The 24,091-nt window shown below is 37.9% G+C and overlaps 1 protein-coding gene across 4 annotated transcripts in view; it reads left to right on the forward strand.

Annotated features, from left to right (window-relative positions):
- Positions 1 to 24,091, forward strand: part of LOC114031829 (oxysterol-binding protein-related protein 1) — a 305,142-nt gene that overhangs the window by 246,412 nt on the left and 34,639 nt on the right. For all 4 annotated transcript variants that reach the window (XM_027846969.1, XM_027846970.1, XM_027846971.1 and 1 more), the window contains one exon: positions 17,361 to 17,436. In XM_027846969.1, coding sequence (XP_027702770.1) covers positions 17,361 to 17,436 — 76 coding nt within the window. The remainder of the gene's footprint in view (positions 1 to 17,360; positions 17,437 to 24,091) is intronic.

Here is a 24,091-nt window from a genome sequence, read left to right on the forward strand (position 1 = left end):
TCTAAAGTAAATTCAGGTCTTCTGACTTAAGATCTAGTATTCTTTCCTAAACTTGTGGTAGTCCTTCATATGCTTTGGATATTATTATTAAAATATCCTTTTGCCTTTTTTTTTTACAGGAAAGTAATACTGAAACAATGTTTTTTGGTGAATATAAGTTGTCTAACCATAAAGAATTAAGATGATACATGCATTACTTTGCCTTGTTTAACATTACTTGACAATAGCATCATTAATATGTTATGTCCATACCTCCCTAGGAAAGCCTCATTATAAAGTAATCTGGCCAACTGCTGGAAGACAAGAAAGAGAATCTAAAATGAACTCTAATAGTGTTCCCTCCTTTGAAGATCAGTTGGCTTTCTATTCCATTTATAACATTCTTCCCATGGAGGTACCTGTTGTGCTGTTCTAGCAGACGTGTTGTTTTGTAAGCATTCGGTAACACTGGGAAAGGTGTGTCTATAAGACTCAGATTTCAACCTCATAGAAAGAGAAAAGCTAAGTCCGTATCCTGAGCTGCCTTTTCTTCTCCGCAGTCTCCTTTGATGATCTCATCCTCCTATGGGTTTAATTATCTTTACACAGAAGAGTGTGTGTGTGTGTGTGTGTGTGTACGCATGCGTGCATACCCAGTGTCCCAGAAGTCTTAGTGCAATTTTAAAATTTTTATAATTGATGGGCACACTCATACTGGCTAGACCATCCAAACTGTAGCTCAAATGCTCTATGTCCAGAATAGCACTCAGTTATTCCATACTTGTTAGCTTTTATTAAGTGTCTGTTATGTGCCAGACACTGCTGGGTGCTAGGGGAAAAAAAGACAAAGTAACATATATTTCTATTGGGAAGATAACCTGATGTATATAGTTATGCAGAAAGTATATACAGAGTTAAATACAAGATAATTTTTGGTGGGGGAAGGAACTAGCAGTTAGTAGGTTCAGGAAACAGTTCATATGGTACAGAGATTCTTAACTTTTTTGGGTTTTGTACTTCATTGGCAGTCTTATGAAGTTTATAGACCTCCTTCTCAGAGTAATGTTTTTAAATGCATAAAATAAAATACATAGGATTATAAAGGAAACCAAGAAGAAGGCAGTGAACAAAGTCTTAAAGGAAACTAGAGATTTAAGAAGTAGAAATGAGAAGAGGATACTTTTTGGCATATGAGGATAGATAGCCAATACAGAAGGCACAAAGACAGAAGAGGAGTATTGTTTTTGAGAGACTGTAGGCAGACCAGTTTGATTGTATTATAGAATATGTGAAGAGGAGTAATGTATAATAATGCTGGAAAGGTAGTTTCCAGGATCAGGGTATAAAAGGGCTTTAAAGAACAAACTAGCGAATCTATATTTGATTTTAGAGGTAAGTGAAACCAGCTATTGGAGCTTATTTAGTAGATTAGTGACATGGTCAGAGTTTTGGTAACTGGGGAGGATAAATTAGAAAGAAGAGACACTTGAGTCAGGAAGAACAATTGGAAAACTTTATTTTTTGCAGTACAGGCAAGTGGTGATGAAAGCATAAACAAGTATGGTGGTATGTAAGTAGAAAGAAGGTAACAAATAAAAGAGATTTATAGGTAAAAATGACAAGATTTGGCAAATGATTAGATAAGTGGAGTGAGTGAGAGTGAGGAGCCAAGGAGGACACCCAGGTTTCTAACATTGGTTGACTGGGAGGTTGGTAGTACCTTAACAGAAATAGTGAAATTAGGGAGAAATTAGGGGTTTGGCAGCAAAAGTGAATAAATGAATATTTATTAAGTGCTTACTATGTGTAGAGCACTGTGCGAAGTGTTGTCCATACAAATGCAAGCAAGCAAGGTAGAGCTTACCTTCAAGGTAAGATTACCTTATTAGGGGAAGACAACACACTGGCAAGTAATGATCAGCATCAAGTGTTTTGGACAGGAACTTCAGAGGAAATAGAGTCATAGGGCGATGGATTGACACATCCTTTTCAGTTATGGTAGTGTTGGTTTAGAATTGGAAAATGTGTTGAGCTTGAAATTGAGAGTTTGGAAAGAAAATATGGAGTAGATAGATAGTGGGGAGAAAGTAGTATCCTGACAAGATACACTGACTGCTCGCAATCCAAAGGCTTAGGGTGGGAACTGAGCTCCAGGTCAGAGGTAGAAGTTTGAGGACAGAAGATGAGGTATGGAGATGACTAGCAAATGCTGTGGTAGGTCTGAGCCTGAGTAAGATAAAGGGAAAAATGACTTGTGTTTTAGACATGTTGAATTTTAAATGCCTATGAGATAGCTGGTGTTAAATGTTCAATAGACAATTTGTAATACTCATAGAAGTGATCCTATAGATCATCTAGGTCACCCCCTCTTTTTTCCAGCTGGAATAACTGAGGCCCAGAAACATTAAGCGACTTTTCCATGATGATGACCCAGGTTACGAATGAGAGAGAAAGGATTCAGATCCAGGTCTTCTCACTCTAAATCCAGAATTCTTTCCTGTTCACCATGTTCTTTTCCTCTAGACTCACCTTTACTTGAGAATTCTCTATATCTGTTGAGGAGTTACAGTTTTAGTCACCAAGGATTGTCAAATCAGAGTCATCTTTGACTTTTTTTACCCCACCTCCCTCCTATATCCAATCATTTGCCAATATTAATTACAAATTAATTTTTAATCACATGAATGCCAGGTTTAATGAAACTCTTATTCCTGTTTCTGCCCTGCTAAAGTAAAAAATGTCCCCATCAAAATTACACTGTGAAACATGAGTGCAAAGTTCCATGACATAGTTCTAGAAAAAGTGTTGACACTAACTGCATTTAAAAAACAAGTCATAAGGCATAATAAAAATAGAAAGACAATTTCTTAATGCATTTTAGAAGAGATTGAGAATAGGGTGCTATTCTTCTCTCTACCCACCTTCCCCACTTCTCATCTGGTGTATTGTAACTAACTTTTGTTCTCTTTTGTCTCCAGTCTCTCCCTTCTTCAATCTGTCCTCTGAAACAGCTGCCAAAATAATCTTAAGAGTGACTTTATCACTCCTGTGGTCAGAAACCTTCAATGACTCTTCATTGTTTCATGAATAAAAATACAAACTACTTGCATTCTTCACAATGCTAGCATTTGAGATCTTCCCCAGTGTGGCTTTTTTTGCCTATTTTCTTATTACTCCCCTTTATGTATCCTGTATTCTAGCCAAACTAGACTACTAGCTGTCTGAATTTGAAGTTCCATCTTCTTCTTTGTAAAAACCATCCTTCATGGCTAGAATGAACCTTTTCTTAGCCTTTCAAAATTCTTCTCTTTCTTCAAGTCTTAATAGAAGTGTTACCTCCTCTATGAAGCCTTCCCTGATCTTCCCAGCTCAAAGTGTTGTTACCTTTTTGAGATAACCTAGAATTTATTTTACATGCCTGGTGGAGGGGGAGGGTTATGCATATTCTATGCCCTAAGCAGAGAGTAAGCTCAGGCAGAGCAACTGTTTCATTTCTAAAAGAAAGAAATGATCTTTTAATTAAATAATTTCTTATTATACTTTAAAATCTGGATAATGTTATCTGAAACACAAGTTTTATTCAGATCTCATTTTATTTCTTGACTCGTATATTTTAATACTGAGAAGTAGTGTTACATAGAGAACTAGCAGCCTCAGATCCAGGAAGCCCTGGCTTCATGTCTGGAGACTAACATCTCCTGTCTCTGTGACCCTGGCAAGTAATTTTTTTCATTTACTCTCTGAATGATTCAGGTGACTCTCTATAACTATAAACTGTGAAGCAATTGCTAATCTGAATTGATAGAGTTTTCTCTCTGGGGAGTTCCATAAAACACTGAAATCATAGGACCGAACAAAAGGAAGATCTTCATGTTAGTAAATAAAAGTAATAACTAATATAAGCAAGACAGTATTTCAAGCAGTGTTATACTTAAATACTTCAGAGATCCAAGATTTTGTTAGTATAGGTATTCCATTCATGCATATCTTAACTCTTTTAAACCCTCATTAGCATTTTGAAATAGGTGATGTTTTTTTTTTAAAGGACGCTTGCCTATTTTCTCTTTAATACACAAATTCCCTCAATGTTGAACACAGTATGTTGTATATCATAAATGCTTATGAGTATGGAATGGATGTACTAATTCACAAATGAATGAACAGTATTGGGGAAAGGTGGGGAGAGTGTCCTTCTTTTAGAAGAGGGAGTAAGGAGGCCCTCTGAGATGCTTAACTAGATGCTAGAGAGGATGTTCTTTGCTCTTTACCTTCCTAGGAGTATAAATGTTTAGAGGTCACAGAAAGTCCAGGGCCATGAATGAAAAAAAAAATAGAAACCTATAGCCAGATACAGATATTTTGTGAGTGGAACAAAAGCTATTATTATAAGCTATTATTATTTTATGGTGAAACTTTTTTTTTGACCCTAAAAGATAATTCTAAGATTATGCTGTTTTTACAGAATTATTTTTTTTAACATTTTCACATCATTTAGGAATTTTAGTGGGAGAGGTTTTTCTTTTAAGGAAGGCATTTAAATCCTAGAATTTGACTTTTAAAAATTATTGCAGTGGGGCAGAGCCAAGATGGCAGAGGGAAAGCAGTGACTTGCTTGAGCTCTCCCTCAAACCCCTACAAATACCTATAAAAATGGCTCTAAACAAATTCTAAAGCAGCAGAGCCCACAAAAAAAAACAGAGTAAAACAAATTTCCAGCCCAAGACAACCTGGATGGCTGATGATTGGAAAGGTATATCACGCCAGGCGGGGAGAGGAGCGCAGTTTGGCGTGGGCGCACAGACCGCAGCGAACCTGGAGCAGGCCTCAGGGGACTGAATCACAGGCAGCTGTGGCAGTTTCTAGACTTCTCAACCCACAAACACCAAAGACAACTTAGAAGGGCAGTGGGAAAAGTCTGTGACTGCGGTGAGAGAAGAAATAGGTCTCAGCCACCCCCAGGTCAGCGGCTGCCTCCAGAGCTTCTGGCCCACGGACTGAGGGGGAATCCAGTGGCTGATCAGAGGGGGATTGCAAGGATCTCTTTGCCAGTGCTGAGGCAGGAATCTCTTGCTTTGCCCGTGCTTGGATCTGGGTCACAGTTCTGAGGGGCGGTCCTGGGGCGAGGAGGAGCGCTGGCATGGTGGAGCTTGTCGTGGCAGTGGAGAGGAAACACCTTGCCCCTTATCGTCGCACCTTGGAAGAACTGAAAATTTTCAGGTCCCTAGAAGTATCTCTGAAAACAGCTATACAAACCCCCAAAGCTTGAGACAGTACATTCTCCACATTGGAAACAGACTCTTACCTTAACAAAGAGTTTAAAACTCAAGTTGGTTTGGGATCATGAGTAAGTAGCGCAAAAAAGAGTCAGACTATATTATCTTACTTTGGTGACAAAGAAGATCAAAACCTACAACCAGAAGAAGAAAACAAAGTCAAAGCTCCTACATCTAAAGCCTCCAAGAAAAATATGAATCAGTCCTAGGCCTTGGAAGAGCTCAAAAGGGATTTTGAGAAGCAAGTAAGAGAAGTAGAGGAAAAACTGGGAAGAGAAATGAGAGTGATGCAAGAAAATCATGAAAAGCAAGTCAACAGCTTGCTAAAGGAGACCCAAAAAAATACTGAAGAAAATAACACCTTAAAAAATAGCCTAACCCAAATGGCAAAAGAGGTCCAAAAAGCCAATGAAGAGAAGAATGCCCTAAAAAGCAAATGGAAAAGGAAGTCCAAAAGATTACTGAAGAAAATACTTCCTTAAAAATTAGAATAGAGCAATTGGAAGCTAGTGACTTTATGAGAAATCAAGACACTATAAAACAAATCCAAAAGAATGAAAAATTAGAAAACAATGTGAAATATCTCGTTGGAAAAACAACTGACCTGGAAAATAGATGCAGGAGAGAGAATTTAAAAATTATTGGACTATCTGAAAGCCATGATCAAAAAAAGAGCCTAGACATCATCTTTCAAGAAATAATCAAGGAAAACTGCCCTGATATTTTAGAACCAGAGGGCAAAATAGAAATTGAACGAATCCACCGATCTCCTCCTGAAAGAGATCCCCAAAGGAAAGAGATCTCCTAGGAATATTGTAGCCAAATTCCAGAGTTCCCAGGTCAAAGAGAAAATATTACAAGCAGCCAGAAAGAAACAATTCAAGTATTGTGGAAACACAATCAGGATAACACACAAGATTTAGCTGCTTGTACGTCAAGGGACCGCAGGGCATGGAAAAAATATTCTGGAGGGTAAAGGAGATAGGATTACAACCAAGAATCACCTACCCGGCAAAACTGAGTATAATTCTTCAGGGGAAAAAATGGTCATTCAGTGAAAATAGAGGACTTTCAAGCATTCTTGATGAAAAGACCAGAGCTGAATAGAAATTTTGACTTTCCAATACAAGACTCAGGTGGAACATGAAGAGGTAAACAGGAAAGAGAAATCATAAGAGACTTATTAAGGTTGAACTGTTTATATTCCTGCATGGAAAGATGATATTTGTAACTCATGAGACCTTTGTCAGTATTAGAGTAGTTGGAGGGAAAAAATTATATGTATGTAGATAGATAGATAGATAGAGGGTACAGGGTGAATTGAAGATGAAGGGGTCGTATCTGTAGAATAAAATTAAGGGGTGAGAGAGGATTATACTAGGAGAATGAGAAAGGGAGAGGTAGAACAGGGTAAATTATCTCACACACAAAAAAAAAACCCAGAAAAGAAAAGGCTCTTACAGTGGAGGGGAAATGGGGGAAGGTAAGAGGGAATGAGTGAATCTTATTCTCATAGGATTTTGCTTATGGAGGGAATAACATACACACTCAATTGGGTGTGGAAATTTGTCGTACCCTACAGGAAAATAGGAGGGGAAGGGGACAAGAGAGTAGGGGGATGATAGAGAGGAGGGTAGATTGGGAAAGGGGGTAATCAGAAGCAAATACTTCTGAGGAGGGACAGGGTCAAAAGAAAGAATAGAATAAATTGGGGAGGACAGGATAGGATTAAGGGAAGTAGAGTTAGTTTTTCATAGCATGTGTACTTTAGAAGTGTTTTGCATAACTGCGCATGTATAGCCTATGTTGAGTTGCTTGCCTTTTCAATGAGGGTGGGTAGGGAGGGAGGAAGGGAGAAAATTTGGAACCCAAAGTTTTAAAAACATATGTTTAAAAAAAATGTTTTCACATGCAACTGGGAAATAAGAAATACAGGAAATGGGTTACAGAAATCTATCCTGCCCTACAGGAAAATAGAAGGGGAAGGGGATAAGAGAAGGGGGGAAGAAATAGAAGGGAAGGCAGACTAGGGGAAGGGGTATTCAGAATGCACGCCATCTTGGGGTGGGGGAGGGGCAAGATGGGGTGAAAATTTGGAACTCAAAATCTTGTGAAAGTAAATGTTGAAAACTAAAAATAAATAAATTTATTAAACCAAAAAAAATTATTGCAGAAATGAGGTCACCAAATGTGGTATAGTCTGTTGTTTGTTGTTTTTAATTACTAGGATGTTGCATGACTCTTAAAAAGATGTTTCTAGGTAAAACAGTAGAAGACAAAGTGGCTGCTAATTTGATGGATAACATGTAGATCAGGATGTCATTGTGTATTTTCCTTCAAAAAATCAGTTCCCTCATGTGTTCTTTTACTTAATAACACCTTGATAAAAAGTGTTTTTAAAATGATTGTAGTTAATGAAAGCATGCATGTAAATACATGTATCCTTGCACATGTTGTCTATATGTATGTATATAAATAATATTAAAGAAGATATTTGAATGTATGCTAATATGTGAGTGAAAATGGGGTACTTACTTCCAAGCAATTTTGATTGACATTGACTCTTTTTTTCCAAGTGTTAAATTAACCCTCTGGAGTAGATTGTATGTAATATGTTTGTTTGACAGATGGGAAGACTAAGCTAAAAGAAATTACACAGCTCGTCACTGTCCTGTGGTCCGTATTCCTAATGATCCCTATTCATTATGTTTTTTTGTGAAAAGAAGTTATGTTATACCTAATAAAAACAAACTGGCAAGATCAAAGAAAGCTAATTAATGAATTCTCAAGGAAGTTAAAATGGCAGTGAAACAGTGGAAAGAGCAGCAGATCAAAAATCATAGGATTTGGGTTCAAATCTTAACATCGTTTTCATTATGTGTAAAAATGCCCTCACTTCCCTCATGTTAGGGGACACACACACACACACACACACACACACACACACTGAAGTATCCTCAACTTAGTCATTTCACATGAACTACTTACTCTTCTATCCCACTTAGCCACACATAAAGTCATACTCTTGATCTTGCTATCACTTTCAGATGCATTACTTCCATATTCATGAATTCTGAAATTCCCTGATCTCATCACAATCTGTTGTCATTACTTCTCCCTCTACCTTGCAACCCCAACCCCTGTTCTTAGTTTACAACATGACGTCCAATCTCTTGACCTCTCAACTTTTTCCCAGTTCTTTCACATCTGTTCTAGCTATACTGTCTTCTCTTCCTCATCTTGAGCCATAAGTGAACCAGTTCAACTCTATACCATCCTCTTATCCTGCTTCTCTGGCACCCTTTTCATTTGGCCAATCTTGCCTTGCTGAGCCTTAATTTTAGATCACTCTCACCACCTACTGCCTTTCACTCCTACCTACATCCTGCTGAACAAAGCTGGAGAAAATCACAAAGTGAAGCTGACTTGGTCCACTGAAAATTTATATGACCTCAGTTGGGCCCTCACTGCTACCAGATGTCTTCTACACATTTGTGACCTCATTTTTGCAATAATTTTAAAAAGTCAAATTCTAGGATTTAAATGCCTTCCTTAAACCTTATACCTCCCAAATTAAGTCACTACCCAACTCTTCACAGTGGCTTTTCCAGACCTTCTCGTTCTTCCTCAAACCTCCAATTAATTCATCCCTCTTCCCTAACCCTCTCAACTGAGAATTTTGCCTTATATTACTGAAAATATTGAGACCATTCTCCAAGATCTCCCTCTTCTCCCTTCCTCTGCTGTCACCCAGATGCCTTCTGCCACTATGTCTTTCTTTACCCTTATCTCACATAATAAGATGGTCTTTTTTACTGTGAGGGCAAACTCTTCTACATGTATGTGTGATCTCATTTCATCCCATGTACTCTAGCAGTTTGCCCCCTCTATCATCCCAACTCTCTCACTCTCTTTCCTTTTCTTCTGGATTCCTGCAAACATACCTATGTCTCCCTCATCCTCAAAAAACTCTCACTTTACCTATCCATCTCCTGTCATCTAACAGTTTTCCTCCCTTTGTGACTAAACAATTCCTTGAGAAGACTGTATGTAATAGGTGCTTCTGCTTCCTTTTATCTCATTCTCTTCTTACGTCTTTAAAATGTGCCTTCCAACCTCATCATTCAACAAAAATAGCTCTCTCCAAAGTTTCTGATGATTCCTTAATTACCAAATCTAATGAACTTTTCTTTTTCAATCCTCATCCTTCTTGAGCTCTCTGCTGCCTTTGACAGTGTCATTTACCCTCTTTTACTTGATACTCTTTTCTCTCTAGCTTTTCATTACAATACTCTCCCCTGCTTCTCCTTCTACCTACCTGACTATTCTTCCTCATTCTCCTTTACTGGATCTCTGCCCAAGTCATACCTAATAACCATGGCTGTCCCAAAGGGCTCTATCTATGGCTGTTTTCTCTTCCCCCTTTTATACTGTTTCACTTGATGTTCTCATCAGCACCCATGAATTCATTATCATCTCAATGCTAACATATTCAGATCCGCCTTTCCAGCCCTAAACTCTTTTCCAACAACCTCCAGTCTCACATCTCCAGTTACCTATTAGACATTTTAAACTAGATGTCCCATTGACATCTTAAACTCAGCATGTCTAAAAGTGAACTCATTGTATTTCCACTTAAACCCTCCCCTCTTCCTAACTTGTCTGTTAACGTAGAGGATAACACCATTTTCCTAGTTCTCCAGGCTTACAAGGTAGGTATTATACTCAGCTCCTCACTGTCTCATCCCTTACATACATCTGTGGCCAAGACTTGTCAATTTTACCTTTGTAACATCTCAGGAATATGTCCCCTTCTCTCTGACACTCCCACTAACCTGGTGCAGGTACTTATCACCTTAGTCCTAGCCTGTTGAGTAGCCTTCTGTTTAGTCTTCTCACCTCAAGTCTTTCCCCACTCCATTCCATTCTCTATTCAGCTGTCAGAGGGATCTTCCTAAAGTATGTCTTACCATTTCATTCCTCTATTAAACAAACTCCAGTGGTTCCATGTTACCTCTGGGATCAGATATAAAATTCTCTGGTGTTCAAAGCCCTTCATATCCTGTCTACTTCCTACCCTTTCAGTTTTCTTAAACCTTACACTCTCCCATGTACTTTGCAATCCAGTGATTCTGGCCTCCCTGTTTCCTTCACATTAGAACTCCATCTCCCAACTCTGTAGCTTCATTGGTTTTCCTCCCATACCTAGAACTAGCTCTTTCCCTCCTGGCTTTCAAATCTCAGCCTAAATTCTACCTTCTCTACAAGCCTTTCCCAGTCTGTCTTAATCTTTAAAGCTATCCCCAGTTTATCCTGTATATATCTTGTTTGTACCTCCACTAGATTGTAAGCTCCTTGAAGACAGGAATGGTTGTGGGGGGGTGCAGTTTGCATCCCTTGTGCTTAGTACAATGCCTGGCACATAAAAATCACTTAATAAATGCTTATTGACGTGACTATCTCCAATCCTTACAATCTTACGTAATATTTGGCAAGTCACAACTTCTCTGGGCCTGTTTGCTTATATGTAAATTGTGAGGTTGAACTAGATGGCTTCTGAAGACCCTTTCAGTTCTACAGCTGTGATTCTTTAATCACATGAATCCTGCATGCTCAGGAATAGCTCACATGAAATCAAAAAGAATTTAGAGTGGGAAGAGATTTTAGAGATGCTCCAGTCTTGCCTCTTAATTTTACACAGAGGAAACTAAGATTCAAAGAAGTGATTTATCCCAGGTCATACTGGAAGTAAGAAACGGAGCCATTATTCAAACCTATGCCCTCTGACTTCAAGTCAGTTGTGCTTCCTCTTCCTTTCATCTATAGCAGAATCGTATTAAACATGTAAGGAAGGAGAAATCAGTTGTGGCTGCCATGAGAAAGAAGACCAAGGAAACTTATGTTGACTTGGCCTTCAAGGTGGAAGAAGTAAAGGAAGATGGGAGAACAAATCTTATATTCCTAAATCACAGGTCTGACCATGCTACTCCTCTGATCAAGAAGTCTCAATAGTTTTCTGTGACTAGTAGGACAAAGGGTTTGTTAGTCTGATTCCAACCTATTTTTCCAATCTGATTATACATTATTCCTCTTATACAATGTATATTCCAGTCTACTCTGTGGACTGCCATCTCAAGTACTGGATATGCCCCTTCTCATTCTCCTTCTCTGGACCAGGAAAATCATGAGGTGTACATATATACTCCTTGCTTCTCCCTGCCCCTTACAGACCCTCCTTCTGTTGTTATAACTTGAGAGGTACACTCTTTCCAGATACATCAACCAATAACTACTCTCACTCCTCTCTAGACTGAACTCCAGACTTTGTCTGCATGCGCCAGAAGCCCTTTCATCCAGGAAGCTCACTGTAACCCAGGAACTGCCCCTTCAGCTTTTTCCTCTAATTAGACGGCTCCTTTCAGAACCTTTTGTGAAGGAGGATGCCTACGTCAACCGTGTCTCATTCCTCTCCAGGCTGTACTCTCAGTGTCAGCAGATTTACCTCATTACTTTTTTGAGAAAAATAAAAGCTATTCATCATAAGTTCCTTCTCCCCATCAAATATGTTATTCCTTTGAGAGTATTCTCATTTTCTGTGCTTTAGTGTCTGATGAAGAAGTCTCTTTTTCATCACAAGGCCAGTCACTCTGCTTGTGCCCTGATCCCTTACTTTTCTGCCTCGTCTAGCAGCTTCTTCCTTCACCTTCTTCTTCTTTTCTTTAAGCTTTCCTCAGCTAGTGCCTCCAAACACATCCACATCTCCCCATCCTTAAAAAAAGCCTTAACTTCTGTCCCCTCAAGATATTCCCTAAATTGCTCTTCCCTTTTGTAGCCAACCTTCTATTAAAAGCCTCCTACTCTAGTTACCGCCATTTCACCTCCTCCTCCACATCCCAGTCCAGTCTCGTTTCTGACATCATGACTTAGCTAAAATTGCTCTTTACAGAGTTGCCATAACAATTTCTTACCTGTTCAATATGATTGTCTTTTTTCATACTCCTTTTTTTAAGTATGCATTTATTTTTCAACATTCACTTTTTTAAGATTTTGAGTTCCAAATCCCCCCCCACACACAGGACAGCAGGCAGTCTGGTATAGGCTATACATGTACAGTCATATTAAACATATTTCCACATTAGTCATGTTGTGAAAGAAGAATAAAAATAAAAGGGGAAAACCACGAGAAAGAAAATAATATGCTTTGATCTACATTCAGACTCCATAGTTCTTTCTCTGGATGTGGATAGCATTTTCCATAATGAGTCTTTTGGAATTGTCTTAGATCAATGTATTGCTGAAAAATTTTCTCATACTTCTGTAGTACTTTTAATACTGTTGAACACATCCCTTCTTCTTGGATAATCTTCTCCCTGGGTTTCTGTGACACAGATCTCCTATCTTTCTGACTGTTCTTAGTCTCCTTTGCTTGACCAGTGAATCAATTATTCAGTACCTACTATGTGCCAGACACTGTGCTAAGTGCTAGGGATGCATAAAGAGGCAGAAGACAATCTCTGCTCTCAAGGAGCTTGCAGTCTAAAGGGGGAGACAATAAGCACACAAATATAGACAAAGCAAGCTATATACAGGATAAACAGGAAATAATTAATAGAAGGAAGGCCCTTAAGAGGGATTGTGGAAGTCTTCCTGTAGAAGGTGAACTTTTATTTGGGACTTAAAGGAAGCCAGGGAGGTGAGTAGTTAGAGCAGAGGAGAATGGGAATTCCAGGCTCAGGAGACAGCTGGAGAAAATGCTCAGAGCTGAGAGATAGAGTGTCTTGTCGTGAAGTATCCCAGAGGCCAGTGTCACTGAATGAAAGAATACGTGGCAGAAAATAAAATGTAAAAAGACTGGAAAGGTAGGAGGTGGCTAAGATATGAAGGACTGTGAATGCCAGGCATTTTGTATTTGCTTCTGGAGGCTACAGGGAGTCACTGGAGTTTAATAACGAAGAAAGGGTGACATGGTTGGACCTGTACTTTAGGAAATCACTTTGGTGACTGAATGAGGAGAGACTTGAGGCAGGCTGACCCACCAGCAACTGTTGCAATAATCCAGGTGTGAAATAATGAGGCTTGTACTGGAGTGGGGACCGTGTCAGAAGAGAAAAAGGGGCATATTCAAGAGATGTTGCAAAGGTGAAATTGACAGGCCTTGGCAACAGCTTGACTATGGGAGGTATCCACTCCGCAGTTACGGATCTTCCTCTCGGTCTTTTGTTTAGTTACTATATCCTTTCTCAGAAATGTTTTACACCATTGGTTCAGGTTTCATCTCTATGCATGTGACTTTGTGCTCCAGCCCCTATCACCAATTGTTTATTGGCTCTTTTCCACTGGATGCACTGTAGGTATCTCAGACTCCACATATCCACAACAGAACTTGTTATTCTTCTCCCCTCCCTCATGCTACCCTGTCTCCAGACTGCTCTGTTTTTGCTGAGGTAGTAGATGTAGTTTGATCATTTCATTTACTTGCCTGAGAACCTTAAATACCTCTAGGATAAAATGCAGTTGTCTTAGGTTGACTTTCCATAATCTGGCTCTAGCCAACCTTTCCATGCTTATTATACATGACTTCACTTTCTGTATTCTACATTTCATTCAGTTCTGCACTCCAGCTCCTGCCTCTGAGCCTTTGAACAGGCTGCCTTGGATGCTTCCTCTTAGAGCCTCAAGCTTTCTGGCAGACTCCATTCCTGTACCACCTCTTATGAAGAGCCTTTTGTGATCCTGCAGAACCTAATTTTTAGTGTTTAACTCCCTCCTCCTCTGATAATTGGTATATATTTATCTGTTTACATCTCCCATCTCCCCAAGCGAATATAATCTCCTTGAGGGACAAGACTTTTTTTTGACTTTGTAACTCTAGTACTTAGTACCACGCACATCACAAGCTCTTAATAAATACTTCTTAGGTTGAATTGGAATAGATAACTAGAGGTCTTCAAGTGGAAACTAGATGACCACTTCTTGATGTACAAAGAATTCCTTTTCATGAATAAATTGGATTAAATGACCTCAGATTTGTTGAAGCTTGGAGCTTCTGTGATTCTGTGAATGTTTCAAAGCCCAGTGATTTTTAAAGCCGTATTCAAAACTGCCCCAAACCAAAATGTATTTAAGATAATATAAGTCCAAAGACCCCTGAAGAAATTAGGAGGTCTCTTCCTGTGTTGTCATACAGTGTTAAAGCCACCATTTCTCGAATGTTTCTAATGCCAGTCAGCCATTTTGGTTTTACAGGCTAAACTAACTAGGGCTCAAGGTAGATTTTTTTGAGGGAGGGAAGTTTTTGTTCTGTACCGTTTTGTTTGTTTTAATTTTGTTCCGGACCTATGGATACTCTTAGTGTGAAAGCTTCTATCGGTGGTGATATGTAACTTACTTTTACTCAGAGGGTTGCAACAATGTTAGCCTTGCATCACACAGCTGGTGTGTGTCAGAGACAGGACTTAAAGCGGGGCCTTCCTGATGTTGGAGGGCCCACTATCCACTAATCCAATTGATTAAATTAACAGAATTTAAAAATTTTTTTGTTTTGTCTTGATTTTTGTTTTGTCATTGGGTGGCTAAAGACTTACTGATATTGTTAGCCCTTTTCAAAGTGGGGGAGGACTGTACAGAGTTGAATATTAAAAGTTTGCAAACTGAGGCAGATTTAATTTGAGACAGGGATGTCTGTACAATCCTGGGGAAAGGAGGGCAGGATGATGACATGTTAACTAACGTATTGAAAAGAATCTGTCAAAAAAAAAAACTGATTTACTGATTTTTTTCACTTTCAAACTAATTCTTGTACTATTGTACAATCTTTAATATCATTAGTATGTTTGGTTAGTTGAACCAGGACATCTTACTCCTAGTTCTTTTAGGATGTTTCTCATCTAGGCAAAGAAAAAGAAGAGTTTAGAACCTGGGGCTCTTAAGTATATTCCAGTGAAGTAGGGAATAATTTATTTAAATATATATGTGTATATGTGTGTATATATATATAAAAACCTGAAAATCTAAATGCTTACTTTTAATTTCTCCTGTTTCATATTATAATAATTTGGCTTGGTTGGATATGAAGTTTTTTCACAAGTGAACTTCCAAATAACTGGTTTACATGTTTAAAGTTTCTATAAAAATATTAACCATTTTTAATTAAAATTTTTAAATATATTATATTCATTTCCTTGATTTTAACCTTTTTTTAATGACTCAGAGACATCATTATGAACATCAGTTATACTGCTGCATAATACAGTGATGTCCTTAGGAACTATTGAGGTGTGTATGGCTGTTTGCCCCTACACCAAGTGGCTCCAGACTGCTATGCTTTTATATTTCTTCTGTCTGCCTTTTTTGTTCTGTCTGTTCTTATTGCTGTCAGCTATCATTTCTGTTGTTCTCTCTGTGTGTATCCTCCTGCTTTAATCATTTTAAAGAAAGTGTCCTAGTGAGAGCTTGAGGATGACTTCCCCTTTCGTATAAAGTGCATGGGCTTTGTGATAACATTTGCTACTCAAATGCTTTTTTCCCTTCCTGTTTTGTGGCTGTGTCCTGGATAATTAAGGTTATTGGAAGTCTGACCTCTAGATAAGTTAAGCGTTGATCTTCCTTTGTAAAACACAATACAAGCTTATGTTGCCATGAAAATAAAAATAGTAGGATGTTCTTGGACAAGATTACCTGCAGACTAATTCTGTAATGGTTTCTAAATCTAAAAATTATTTTAAATTTTTGCTGTTTCTTGCAGTACTAAACAGTTTTTAAAAATACAGTTTCCTGTCCAGTAACTTTGAAAGCTTTAAAATGGATGCTTCTGTCCATCAAATACAGATTTTCATTACTCTGCACTTTCTTTTTTTCTCCCAAACTGTCTTTTATTTTTTGAAAATGCAAAGCACTTAAATTTTAGGCTTGGAGAAGAGATGACCTGAAAGTACCTTTTGATATGCTGTTCACAGCCAATATTTTTCCAGAATCTGTTAGAGGTCATAAATGTTACTTTTCTGATTTGGCTTTTTCATGGATAAAATAAGTTTATTTACAGCACCAAGATTGGATAGTAAATGTAAGTGATTTAGTACTTTTTCAATAATTATGGAAATAAAGAGTACTATGCAATAGATTTTTATTCTGTTATCTGACTCATTTTAATATCTCAGAAGATTGCTGGTTCTTGGATAGTTGGATAATGTATCATTTAGAAACCATCTGTGAATCATCAACTAGCAGATTTTTTGGATGAAGTAGCATTGGAGTATATTAATTATTTATAGAAAAATGTTAAGAATTTCATCATTAAATTTATAGTGAATATTCCTATTTAAAAATTAAGTGTGGAAAAATTTTATAAGTCAGATGACTATAAAGATTCTTATATGGTATAAACTTTTGTTTGCTTTAAAGTCAACAAACTAGTGTTCTGGGTTTTTTTTTTTAACATTTGTGCTCTAAAAGGAATTAGTAATGTGGTTACAGTAATGTGTAGTACTTTGCCCTAATAATTTGCCTTTATAGTTTTGTTATCTCTTTTCAATTCACATTTTTGTAAACCTGTATAAAAAGACTTATTGGTGACCTTTTGACCAAGATATTTATCAGCACAGAATGCCAAATCAAGTTATTTAGATGCCTGCTGGCATTTCTCAAGATATCTATGGACTGTATTAGTACCTTTATGGTTTGTGGTGAGTTAAATTAGATTGAATACTTATCTCTTACCTTGTCCAAAGGAGTTTAGTTTTGAAGTTCCAAAAAGATCATAGAAGATGTTTAATCTCCAAAACACCTGCAGCAGACTCCAAAACCAGGGTTACAGTTCAAATATACTCAGAGTGGAATAGATGGGCCAATAGGACTAAGGTTAAAAGAGTCTCAAAGAGATAAGATTATGCAGTAACTATTCTCCTTAGAAACCCCAAAAGGTGCCCAAAATAACAGTGAAATATAGGGGACAGCCTCCCATTTGCTTGACCTGTGGCAAAGCTCCAGCTGCTCATTCTTCCTGTCTCTCTGCATCTGGCTGAATACAGTACTGCCATAAATAACCGTGGACTTTCTTTCCTTAAGTTATTAGCATTGAAATGCAATCTCTGTTTTTGTTTCTTTTCCCAGAACAAGCTTGCCCTCTCCAATGTTTTCCAGAAATGACTTCAGTATCTGGAGCATCCTTAGAAAATGCATTGGAATGGTAAATAAACAAATCAATTATGTAAGAGTATGAGGTAAAATTGTGTTTGTATAACTTTTTGAGTTACTCAAAAAGTTATACAAACATATAGGACTAGCATGGTGAAATTCAAATGTATGGAGGTGGTTACAGAAAAGGAAATTCTAATATACCCTATGCTAGAACAATTTTAAAACCATATTGCCTTAATTTTTTTAATTAAAGTTTTTTCAATGAAAGGAAATCTTATTTTCTCTCCTCATTTTCTCACACACACACACACACACACACACACACACACACACTCTCTCTCTCTCTCTCTCTCTCTCTCTCTCTCTCCCCCTCTCCCTCTCTCCCTCTCCCTCTCCCCCCCCTATAGAAAACAAACAGACAAACAAGAAATAAAAGAAAAACCCCTTTTAACTGATGTGCACAGTCAAGCAAAACAATTCCCACTTTGGCCATATCCAAAATAGAAATGTCTTATTCTAAACCATGAGTCCATTATATCTCTGTCTAGAGCAGAGTGTTATGCTTATCATCAGTCCTCTGGAATCATGGTTGGTCATTGCATTGATCAGAGTTCTAAAGTCTTTCAAATTGCTTGTCTTTACCATGCTATTAACACTCTGTATCTGTTTAAATCAGTCTTCCTAGGTTTCTCTGAAACTATCCCCTTTGCCATTTATTATAGCAAAATATATTATTGTTTTAAAATATATTCAGATTTGACTGAGCATACAGGTTTTCTCTCATATTATAATACTTTTATATTTCCCATCCTTTCCCTTCAACACCCAATTTGAATCAGTTCTGTCTAGCAAGTGTGATAGTTTTGTTTTGTTTTGTTTTAACATATGAGTATTAGAGTTTTCAAAGAATCTGCTCCTGACTGGGATTCACCTTTTTGATTAAACAGTTTTATGCTCAGGTATCAACCTGAGGGAAATACTGAAACCTTCCTTTCTTCTAGAAGACAACGGCTACCTCTTAACTTTATTCTCTGTTTTTGAGGCCCTTTCGGGTATTGACTGTTTTGACAATTTTCTACTTTGTTGCCTCTATCTTTATGTGGGATAACATGATTCTGAGAGCTTTCACAGGCATCAAAATATAAATTTCTCAGCCTGATATTTAAGGCCTCTATAATCTAGCCCCACCCATCTTTTCAGTCCCTTCACAAACTCTGTATTCCAGTCCCACTGGACTCTATAGGACTAAATGTCTCCAAACTTACCATTCTAACTCCTACGCCTCCATGAGTCTTCATGCTTGGAATTCACTTCCATTAATCATCCTCTCAGGATCCTTTTCTTCCTAATAGCTCAAGTCCTATCCACCTCCTCTGTGAAGCATCCTTTGATTCTGTGGTTGGTGATGCACTCTTCTCCCTCAAACAACTTTCTGTTTACTTATCTTTGTACATATTTTATCTCCTTTCCCTGTTAAAACGTGAGCTCCTTGAAGGAAAGAACTGTTCAAATTTTGTGTTTTTATCCTTGCCTGTCATAGTGCCTAGCATATAGTAGGCGCTTAATAAATGCTTGTTGAATTGAATTTTAATTTGAAAATATTAAATTTAGCTCCCAAAGATCATCAGCAACTGAGCCTCTTCTCCTCAACTATGTACAGAAAATTTTGAGAAAATACGTAAGATGATACTGGTTACCTTCCCATAGTTTTTAAATGTTATTTTTTATATGGTTTGTATTTTGTATAAAATGCCATTCTCTCTTAAACTAGGAGTATAACATGGTCATACATCTTCTGAAATAGCATGTGACATTGCCCGGAAAAAAAGGATTTTGCATGAAACTATAAATCCTAATTACATACAATTTGCTTTTCCCTTTAAGAGTATGATTACTTTGACATGTAACTTTCAAAGCCACTCTGCTTGTCTATGTTTCCTTCTGAAATTCCTTATCTTCTCTTCTGTGCACAAAAAAAAATGTTTTAATGACCCTCTTCTTTTTGTTTTGGCAACATTATTCCTAACCCCATTTTCTTTACAATCCTGCCACCTGCCATAGAGGGGAAAAAAAGAAATCCCAAACCCTTATAATAAATATGTATTATCAAACAGTGTCCAAAAATATGTATTTTATTTTGCATTTTGAGTCTGACTAGCATGCTTCTTCGTTGGTTCCCATATTACCTTTAGAAATATGATTCTAAATTTGAAGTTGTGATATTTTTGTTATTTTTATCCCATTATTCCTGGGCCTTGAAGGAGTATCTACTAACCTTCCCATTTATCTGAATAAAATAAAAACAAAATTCCTTCATGTTTAAAGAGAATCATGTATCATCTTAGAAAAATTTGTCATAAATGTTAATCTACTGGAAGTTGAAAATTCTAGTTGATAAAAATGGATAACATACTTTATTTAAATTCTTCTACCTGATCAAAGGCTTAGTTTAAAATTCGAAACATGTTTTGTACTTTCACCCCCAAAAATCTTTGTATTCACTAACAAGTTCTTCTGGCCTTTGTACAAATGTTTCTCCGTTCTTTTTCTGCTCCACTAAGTGTCAGCTTTATTGTGCTGGCATCTATTTCCTTATGTTGGTGCCCAAAAACTTCTTTGGGGCTCTGTCTAAGTAGCAGAAGTCTTGTCTAAATTTAGATGAGCCAGTATCTGAAAAGGTGGAAAGTTATTTGATATTTGACTGTCTTCATAGTACTTTGAAAGATGCCACTAATTCTCAGAATTTGCTAAGGGAAAACAGAGCTGCAGAGGAAGTGCAGATTGGGGTGTGTTCTTTGTTGAGCAAACTACAGAGCTCAGGGGCTGTAGAAAACATTCATTAATGTAGTTTGATTGGAAACTCTGTCAGGCTTCCCTAGAAATGCCAGTTTTGTGCTGTTGGCACCCTCTGTTGTAGTGTTCCTGTGTCTTAGAGTCAGAACAGACACCAGATCACTGAAATGGGGAAGGACCTGGTGCTTGTTATCTGCATGTTTGAGGATCACACCACAGTGTCTTAAGTAACATGTGTTTTGAAAGACAAGTATGAGTTTTGTAATTGGGGGTAAAGTGTAGTGTACTTTTTTTTTCTTATAAGATTATTTTCGAGTGGATTAAATTTCCTTACTTCCCAGCCCTTTCTGCCCTCTTACTCCCTGCCCCCACAAAAAACAAGCAGAAACTGGAAGAATAGCTCTATCTAGAATCAGGTTTACAGCAAAGAAAGGAACAAAGGAAAAGAAAAGTTATCCCAGAATTATAGGGTTATATGTATTCTTGTGAAATTTTAAAATTCCAGTTTTTAAGACCCCTTTTGCAGGATTTCAAAACATTTTCCCTCTCTAACCACTTTTGTAAACTCATTACCAAAATTAACAACCTTCACAGCTAACCTTCTTTCCTTTTTCTGCATATAATCTACCCCTTAGCCTTATCTTCTGGGCTTCGTTAAGCCACTTCTTAATTTGGTAACAAAATCATAGATATATAACCTCAAAGGGGACCTCAAAGGTCATCTGGTCTCCCTCCCTCATTTTACATTGCCAAGAGTTCAGTGTAGCTACCTATAATTTAAACCTAAGGGGGATTTTAGATTTGAGTTTAAACAAGAACATCAAAAAGAATTTGTATTCAGTAGGTACACAATTCAGTCACAAGTAATTTTGCTTTATATCACTTCATATAGATCTTTCCATATTTTCTTAAATACTTTCCATTTATTGCTTTTCATCAAAAGTGTTAAAGCTTGAATTCAAGTCCCACCTTTGGCACATACCAGCCATGTGGCCTTGGGCAAGTTACTTCTTAGTGTCCCCAGGCAACTCTTGCAGAACAGTTGCCCTAGTGATGTGCTCATTCTTAATCTCACTGCTTACCCCCACCAATCCAGTACATTAATGGGCCATAATTTATCCAACCATTTTCAATAGTTGTGTATATAAGTGGTTTTAAGGATTTTGTTTGTTTTTGCTGTTTTAAAAGAGTAGTTATAAATTTTTGTGTACAAATAGAGCCTTTTTTTTTCTTTCTATGCTTTTTGGATGGGGGATCGTAATGATCAAACTGCTAGATCAAAAGATGTGATTGAGTTTTTTGCTCTTGCTTCACTCTTTATTCATTGTCATAGCATGCTCAAAGTGTTTGCAATGGTCTCTCTCTCATGATCACAGTATTAGAAGTGGAGTTATGTAGGCTCAAAAAATCAGAACAGATTCTTTTTTATTTAGAATCACTTAGGTACTTTTTTGTCCTACAGATAGGTAGGATAGATTTAATGACTAAGACATTTCTGATTCTGTCTGAAAATGCACAATTTTATCATCTCTGACTTCCCACCCCATCTTCCAAAACTGGACATCCCTATACTTTCTTCAAAGTTAGGATCATGGGGTGGGCACCAAGATAGAACAGTGGTAGGAAGCAAACTCCCCTCCTGCTAAACAAATCTAAAAAATGTACTAGACAGAATCTTGATGGGGAAATCCAGAAAAAGTTACCGTGAGTAATTTGTCCCATCCAGTTCATCATAGGGAGATAGACTGGGTGGTCTGAGGGCACTGGGGAGGGGTCAGGCCAAGAGCACCTGGGTATGATCGCCCAGGGAGAAACTGCACCAGGATAAGAAGAGGTCCCAGACGCATTCTTGAGCACTGGGACTGGCGCAGTCTGTCAGCTTTGTTACCCACCACCCAGTTCTGGGTCAGATCCAGAGAGAATTGAGAAGGGTACCAAAGGAGTGATGTTCAGGTTAGTGGTAAGTAGACCTTGGGTTTATGCAGAAAGGAGGAAGCAAGCAGCAGTGGTGTGCCATAGACCTGCAGAGCAGGGTTACATTTCCAGCATTTAATTAATCCTGAAGAATAACCAAGACAAAAACCCCAGACCAAAAGGGAGCCTATAAATTCTTCCACTCCAAACTAGTTTTTCAGCTGGCATTTAGGGACCGAGTCCAGTAGCAATCCATTCTTGCTCATACCCAAACCCAGGTCAGAACTTACAGCGTTTAGAACAGGGCAAAGGGGGTGGTGGTGGCAGGGAGGCACAGGAGGCAGCAATTAGACTTCACCCTGGATCAAACCCCTTTGGGAGCTTTGAAAGCTTGCAGGTTCCCAGCCTGGCCCTGGGATCTTGGAATTATGCGACATTCAGTACACTGAGAAAGTAGCAACAGGAGCAGCCTAGACCTTCCTTCCAGAAAGATGGCAGAGCCCCAGCCATAATATCAAGTCTAAAGTTAGGAAGGAGGCTGGAACATTGAACAAACCAAAAGGAATCTACTATAAAGAGTTGTTCTGGTAACAGGTAACCTCAAGACACAAACCCAGAAGAAGAAATGTCTCTAAAACATCTATAAGCAAATTCTCAGAGAAAAACACAATTTGGGCATAATCTTAACTAGAATGCCTAGAAGAGATGAAGCAAGAGGTTAAAAAAAGTAAAAATATATATATTTTATAATGACAGCACTTTAACAAGAAATTGGAAAAGAAATAAGAGCTATAGGGGCAGCTAGGTGGCGCAGTGGATAGAGCACCAGCCCTGGAGTCAGGAGGACCTGAGTTCAAATCCAGCCTCAGACACATATCATTCAATAGCTGTGTGACCCTGGGCAAGTCACTCAACTCCAATTGCCTCACCAAGAGAAAGAAAGAAGAGCTATGGAAGAGAGAACTGGAAAGGGAATCAGCAGCATGACACAGGAGGTACAAAACCTTACCCAACCAAAACAAACTTTCTGAAAATTAGAATAGACCAAATAGAAACCAATGAATCTGTGAGGCAACATAAATATTAAAGCACAGTCAAAAGACTGAAAAAATAAAAACTGAGGCATCTCGTGGCAAAAAACAACTGACCTTGAAAACATTGAGGAGAAAAAAAATGAAGAATCATTGGACTATCTGAACACCAGGCCCCAAAAAAGAGCCCATATATTTTATTTCAAGAAATCTTCTCAGATCTCCTAGAACTAGAGGGTGGAGTTGACATAAAAGGAATCTACAGTCACTTACTGAAAGAACCTCAAGTGGAAAACTGCCAAGAATATGGTAGCCAAAATCCAGAGCAGAAAACTCATAGGAATGTGATAGCCAAAATCCAGTGCTTCTAGATAAAGAAAAAAATATTGTAAGCAGCCAGAAAGAAAAATTCAAATAATGAGGAACTACCATGTCAAGAGCATATGCTTTAGCAGCCACCTCTATAAAGAAGCAGAGAAGTTGTAATACAGTATGCCAGAAAGCAAAAAATGAATCCTTAATGAAATAGAGGACTTCCAAGCTTTCCTGATGAAAAGACCAGAGTTGTGTAGAAAATTTGAAGTTCCAACATAGGAGTGAAGAGAAACATAACAGGAGACAGGAATGAAGAATAATAAAGGACTAAAAAAGTATAAACCGCTTACAGTGGAATATAGGGAGATGATACATGAGCGTTCTGAATCCTATTAATGAGGATGATCAGAGGCCATATAGGGAGTCAAATTACATATGACTTGGGAGTGGTTCTGTTACTTCTTGGTGATCTTAAGAGAAGAATGGAGAAAGAAAGGAAGAGGAATACATTGGGTGGGGACAGGGAGAAGTGAAAGGAAGGTTAGGGGAAATTATCTTACATAATCAGGGGGCTCAATTAGATGTCCAAACAAGAAAGATGGAGTGGGGAGGAGTAGCTGGCATTTGAATTGAACTGGTCAAAAATGTGTA

The sequence above is a fragment of the Vombatus ursinus genome, unplaced genomic scaffold, assembly GCF_900497805.2.
Source record: "Vombatus ursinus unplaced genomic scaffold, bare-nosed wombat genome assembly UNPS02015255.1, whole genome shotgun sequence".
Classification (NCBI taxonomy): domain Eukaryota; kingdom Metazoa; phylum Chordata; class Mammalia; order Diprotodontia; family Vombatidae; genus Vombatus; species Vombatus ursinus.